General features: G+C 54.0%; 1 protein-coding gene across 1 annotated transcript; it reads right to left on the bottom strand.

Moving 5' to 3' along the window:
• Positions 1-3,044: 3,044 nt before the first annotated feature.
• Positions 3,045-4,840, bottom strand: LOC123858443 (cytochrome c oxidase subunit NDUFA4-like). Its single transcript, XM_045895492.3, has one exon. It carries the CDS (start codon positions 3,623-3,625, stop codon positions 3,377-3,379), a length of 249 nt encoding a protein of 82 aa, XP_045751448.1. The 5' UTR covers positions 3,626-4,840; the 3' UTR covers positions 3,045-3,376.
• Positions 4,841-6,183: the final 1,343 nt, after the last annotated feature.

Below are 6,183 nucleotides of genomic sequence, written 5' to 3'. Positions count from 1 at the left end.
AGTTGTCAAAGGCAGCCATGCTGGTGCTGGGGTTGGAGTAACTGCGGGGGAACGAGTGGTCCGGGTGCTCCAGGTGGATGGAGTTGGCGGCGCTTTCCAGGTAGCTGGCGGCAAGCCTCGGCAGCCTCAGGGATGATCTGGGGCAGTTGGTATAGAAGGCGGTGGTGGATCTGTCAAGGTAGTTGATGCCTTTGATGAGTTGGTCCAGGAAGCTGGGGCTACAGAGGCCCGAGGGACGATCCGTACAGAGCAGGCAGCGGGAGCTGCTGCGGCAGGTGCGCCTCCTGGACACCTTGGGGTGGTTTGCGAGGTGGCTGGTCTCTACACACGTGGAGTTGTAGGGGCGGCCCATGCAGATTTTCCTCACTGGAAGTCTGGGGGAGCTGGGGTTGTCGGACTGCTCGGAGGTGCTGCTGCAGGTACTGAACTCTGCCGAGCCCCTCGGGGTGTGGGGGCGCTTGAGACTTTTGACCCAGGTCACGTTGGGGCCATGGGGCCAGCCTGGAGTCTGGGCTAAGGACACATTGTTGGCATGGTTCAAGTGGCTGGAAGTGTTGGACCGGCTCACCAGACGTCCAGACATCATCCCTGCTGGGCAGATGAGCTTCGTGGCACTGACCTACTACTGTGAGCTCACCTGGAGGCTGGCTACCTGGGCCTGGTGAAGACAGCTGGGTCAGCTCTACTTGGCTCCATGCCCCCCTCCCTGCACGTTTCTCCGCATGTGTTCCCTCTGCCTCCCCAACATCACCCTTCTCCCACTCCTCATCCTCCTCCTGGGCCCAGGGATTTTCAAACTGGAAAACAGACATCTTATTCTTCGGAAAGCAAGAGATGGGGAGGAAGGCAAGACCTCAGGAACAACCGAGGCCAGAGGACCCTTAGGGAAATGTGGGGCAGTCTCCTTGTTCCTTTAGCTCTTGCCCATATTCTGAAATTCCCATTTGCCTTTTAAGCAAGGACTCCAGAAGATCACAAAAGCCAAGGACTGAATCTCTAATGGGGAAATTCCAAGCACCGAGAGAGAGACCTTCTTTCCAGGTAATATTAAATAGCTAATCATCAACAACACAATGCACCTGATACTAAAAAAAAATGTATCTGGGAAGTGATGTAATACTATATGTACTCTCTCCTCGCCTGGCCCTTTGGTTCTGTCTTGCATATAATTGTTGCTCCGAATCAAGGAGGTGGGCATTATTCTATTCCTGGTTGACACATGGGGAAACTCAGTCTCAGAGAGATTACATGACTTGCCTCAGATTCCAAGCTTGTAAGTGGTGGGGCCAAGGTACAATCTTGGGTGTGTCTGATGACCCCTGAAAGACAATGCTATGTCGGGGTGACTCTGGCCCTCTTCACAGTCTCTTAAGGAGGAGTTCTCCCCACACCTGCTCTGCCTGCTGGATGGGGGCCCTAATGGGGAGAACCAGATGGACAGGGGTGTTTGCTAAACCCCATAGTTAAGTTGATCCTGACTTTAGGAATCCCAAATGAGAGGGGCAGAGGTAGTATGACAAGTCTACCAACGGGGCTGCCCTTGTAAGGTCACAGCCTTCCAGGATATCTGGTCTTGATATCTGGGGTCTCTTCATCCACTCCACAAGAGGAGGGGGCATTGGGATTCCTACTCCTTGTGGTCCGAATGTGGGCGCTTCACTGAGACTAAGGCCTGCCCAGGCCAAGAAGATGCTCAGTCCATTTAACCCCATCTCCTGTCCCAGCCAAGGGCAGTGGAGTCCTCCCCTCCTTGTCCCCATCGTCCCCTGGTTCCCCAATACTCCCCTACCCCCAACCAGAGGGAAGGCCTGATTTCTCTCCCCCAGTACTGCCAGCTTGAGCTCATTTTCCAATTCTGCCTAGTGAGAACAGAGCAGTATTTGAGCCTGTCCCACCCAGAAAACAGCTGTCTGCTCCTCTTCCAGCCCACGGCCCTCAGCTGCCCTTGTCCTTTGGGTCTGAACCGAGTGGAATGTACAGACCCTTGACTCTTTCCTTCCAGGTCCAACCCCACCCTGTCTCCTCCTCCGGAAATGCAGGAGGTGACTGAGGGCTGACCCCCACAGTGCCCCACCCTTCCCTTCCTGGCTGGCTGGGCCCCATATGCCATCAGGGCCCTCTCCCACGCTCACAACTGTCTTTAGGAGGTAGATGACTTAGCCCTCCTGTTGCTCTCCACGGGGGATACCTTCATGCCACCACTCCAGACTGCTGGCCATGTCATAGAATCATGGAATCCTAGAGCTGGGAGGGGCCTCCAGAGGTCATCCTGGCCAGGCCCCTGCCTCCAGGCCCGCACCACACTAAGCCCTCCAGGACAGATGGGCCCTATTTTTACAACGAGACTGGGGTGGATGTTTTCCAGTGTTCCTTGTTGTTTTTCTGGTGTTTAATTATGCAGAGAGTCAGGAAGTTCTATACTGGTCCTGATATAGCTCCCATCAGCCGTGGTCAGCATCAGTCACTTCTCTTTTCTCACTGGCTCAGCAAACACATATTGAGCCTCCCCAGAGTGCTGTCACTTCGAGTAACCCATTTTTGAGCATAACTGCATGGTCTCTCCTTCCTCGCTGAGGTCAGCGACCTGGCATAGAGTATCTCCTACACGGCGGGCTCTGGCCAGAGCCTGAGGACTCTTCAGCCAGCAAATCTCAGAAGCTCCATGCCCTCTACCCAGCCCTGGTCCCTAGGGGGCACTCAGGACGTATTTGCCAAGAAAAGCCTCCCTCCGTCATGTCCTTCTCTCAAATATTAAAAATACAGTTTTGGGCGCCTGGGTGGCTCAGTCGTTAAGCGTCTGCCTTCGGCTCAGGTCATGATCCCAGGGTCCTGGGATCGAGGCCCACATCGGGCTCCCTGCTCCGCGGGAGGCCTGCTTCTCCCTCTCCCACCCCCCCTGCTTGTGTTCCTGCTCTCGCTATCTCTCTGTCAAATAAATAAATAAAATCTTTAAAAAAAATATATACAGTTTTACTTTTTATTTTGAAAAATTTTCAAACTTCCTGAAAACTTGTAAGACAATGAACTCTCATGTAGTCCTCATCCAAATCCACAAAGTATTAATGCTCTTGCCATGTTTATCACCACACATACACACACACATTATTATTATTTTGAGAGGAAGTTACAGACAGCAGCATCTTTTAGCCCTGAACACTTGGGGGTGTATCTCCTACATGCCGAACGAACAGAGACATTTTCTTTTTTCTTTTTTTTTTTTTCAAGTTTTAGATATTTATTAATCCGTGTAAACCCCAACACGATGCACCAACATGATTTCATGCATTTAGAGGGGAAATATTTCCTGGATGAGCGGAAAGTTGTGCGGATGGTTTCTGGAAGACCTTCATTCTAAGCAGCTTTTTAGTAAAACATTTCATTTAGAAGTCTGGACCTTCTTTCGTTTGCTGTAATCTACATTCACTGAGTAGAACTTGTACTGATCACGGGAACCCCGTTTGTTCCAGCGTTCTGGGTTATGCTTCCTACCCCAACTGACATCTGGATCGAATAATACCAAACACAAGACATACAGCTCTGCTCCCATATCCCCTTCTCCAATAAAGACGAAGAGGAGGATGGAGCTCAGATGCTTCGTGGCCTGACCCAGGATCTGGCAGAACATGATTGGGTCCGGGAGAAGAACAGATCACATCTGCGAGGCCCGGCATGAAATAGTCCCCACACCAAGGACGAAGGGACATCCCGGACATCTCACACCTCCACACTACAATGACCAAATACAGGACGTTGGGCCGTGGGAGAGTATAATCATCTACTATACGGTCCACATCCACATTTTGCTGATTGCCCCTCTGACGTTCTTCATGGCAACTCTTCTTCCTATGCAAGATCCAAGCCAGGAGCACGTGTGGCCTTCGTTCTCAGGTGTCTTTGGTTTCCTTCAACCTGGAGCTGTTCTTCAGCCCTTTTTTGTCTTCTGTGACCTGGACATGTTTGAAGAGCATGAGCACATCGTTCTGGAGAGGGTTCTCCAGTCTGGGTTTAATCCAGTGTTTTTTGAATGACCAGACCCAGGATCATCAAGTGCTGTAACATGGAAATCTCTGCGTGGGCCCTCCCCAGCCCACAGCCAGTGAGCCTTTTGGTCCTGGGGTGGGGTGGTTATCGTTGCTGAAATGGGGAGCCAAGAGGAGAGATCAGAGGGCCCCCAAGAAGGAGGAAGAAAGGTGTGGGGGAACTCAGTGGACCAGGGAAGTGGTGTTAAGAGTTCCCTTGTGGGGCCTCAGCCTGGCCTGGATCTGCTCTGGGTTGGGGGCCAGGCAGGCAGCCAGCGAGAGGGCGGGGCCTCTGTCCCGTTTGTCCTGAAGGTACCCAGGCATTGGGATCACTGGCTGTTTCTGGCCTGGGCACTAAGAGCCTCTGGAAATAACTCCAGGACAATTATTTTAGGAGGAATGTGCTGTTCCTCCATCTTCCCAGAAAGTCAGGCTGCGTCCCAGAAGATCAAGAATGTCCCTCTCTGGCCTCCCTAACTCCAGGGGATCTCTAAGTACTCTGGGGGCTGCAGAGGTCTTTAGGGCCAGAAGTGGGGTCAAGGAGACTGAAAGCCCTTTCCCCGGGTGGGGAGGGGAGGTTCTGTCCTTAGATCCTGGGCTTTCAGGGTCCAGTCTTGAGTTAGGCCGGCTGGTCAGGGTCCAGCTGACTCCAAGCATGAGGACACATGAGGAGGAGGGTATGGGGAAGCTGCCTGTCCCTACCTCTTGCCCAGCCCCAGCCCCAAGAGACTGACATGGGTGGAACACCTGCTAGGCGCCAGGACCTTCCACCCTCTCATTTAAACCTCACAGCACCCCTGAGAGGTAGGTATTTGGTTTTCCCGATGAGGTAATTGAAACACAGAAAGGGCAAGAGACTTACCCAAGCTCACCCGCAATCAGAATTAGAACCTGGTGTTCTGGCTCTATCCAGAAGGGGCCACTCCTCTCACTCGGTGAGGACACAGTAAGTGACCCTGGGAACTGGGCGGAGTTGGGAGGGGTCCAACCTGGAGACGCAGGCTCGTGGGCAGCTGAAGCCCTGTCCCCCACCAAACCCCATGCTCCACCACTCAGCAAGCCCGGCGGCCTCTTCCCTCCCTAGCACTGCAGGGATGAATGTCAGGGTTTCAGAATGTCCTGGGTGGGTGCCCCGCACAGTCCCCAGCCACAGCAGCCCCCACCCTCGCCCCACCGGGTCCAGCTCCAACCTTGGCTCCTTAGCTCCATTACCAAACCAGCTGGGCTTTCCATCATCCCTTGCCCCTCCCCCCCATCCCCCTATCTCCCACCCCAGTAGTTCTACCTATCCCCTCTTGTGTCCCACCACATCCATCAGGGGCCCTTTCTCTACCCCAGGCATGAGGAGTTTGAGAGCATCTCATTCCTCTGGGCTACCCCAGAATGGAGGGAACAGCCTCCTTCTCCAGAGACCTGAGGACCCTGCCCCATTAGCACATATGCTGCTTATTAACCACTCCCCACTCCCCTCTACCCCCCGCACCTGCCACTCAGCAGTTATCCTTCTCCCCTGGGGCCTGAGGTGGTGGGACGGGTGTTCCCATGTCCTTTCAGTTGCATGGCTCCTGGAAGCATCAAAGATAAGGAGCAAGCGGAGCTTGGCAGCCCCGAGTGTGAGCTCAGCAGCTGCTGGCTTGAGACCCCACGTTAGTCCAGGGGACAGCAAGAGCCAAGAGCCATGAAACTTTCTTGGCTGTCCCACCCTGCCTGGAGGACGTCTGTGCCCAGCCTCAGGCCACTGTTAGCAGTGTGACTCACCTGAGCCCTTACCTGGCATGGGGCCAGCTTGCTTGCGGGGCTGAAAAGTCTTTCCTGGGCCGGGTCCTGGCCCTCCCATTAGCTACAGCCTTTCACCCACCCAAGAACAGTGAGTCACACACCCCCATCCCCCAGCAAACTCAAGGATAAAGGCCCTCTGCTCACCAGCTGCCAAAACAGCCTTCCCCAAGCCCACATGTGGCAGGGACGGATTTGAGCTCAGAAGCATCGGGGCAGGTGTGGCTTGACAGGAACCCCAGCCAACAAGAACTTCCCTCCTGCCAAGCCACCTTAGGAATTTGAGGGTAGAGCAGCCAAGGTGGGAGAGGATAGGGCTCCTGTCTTCATGGGGCCTGGGAAATTCCCTCTAAGGGAGGTGGGGACCATGGCCATATGTAGGTTTATC

The sequence above is a fragment of the Mirounga angustirostris genome, unplaced genomic scaffold, assembly GCF_029215605.1.
Source record: "Mirounga angustirostris isolate CCGP_5_RB_7025 unplaced genomic scaffold, mMirAng1.0.hap1 SCAF_4, whole genome shotgun sequence".
Lineage (NCBI taxonomy): Eukaryota > Metazoa > Chordata > Mammalia > Carnivora > Phocidae > Mirounga > Mirounga angustirostris.
Note: the sequence above shows the minus strand (reverse complement) of the source record. Positions and strands in the feature narration are given on the sequence as shown.

What these genes read in the sequence shown, in the direction of transcription:
- LOC123858443 (XM_045895492.3), bottom strand. Translation starts at nt 3,625, where the DNA reads ATGTTCTGCCAGATCCTGGGTCAGGCCACGAAGCATCTGAGCTCCATC.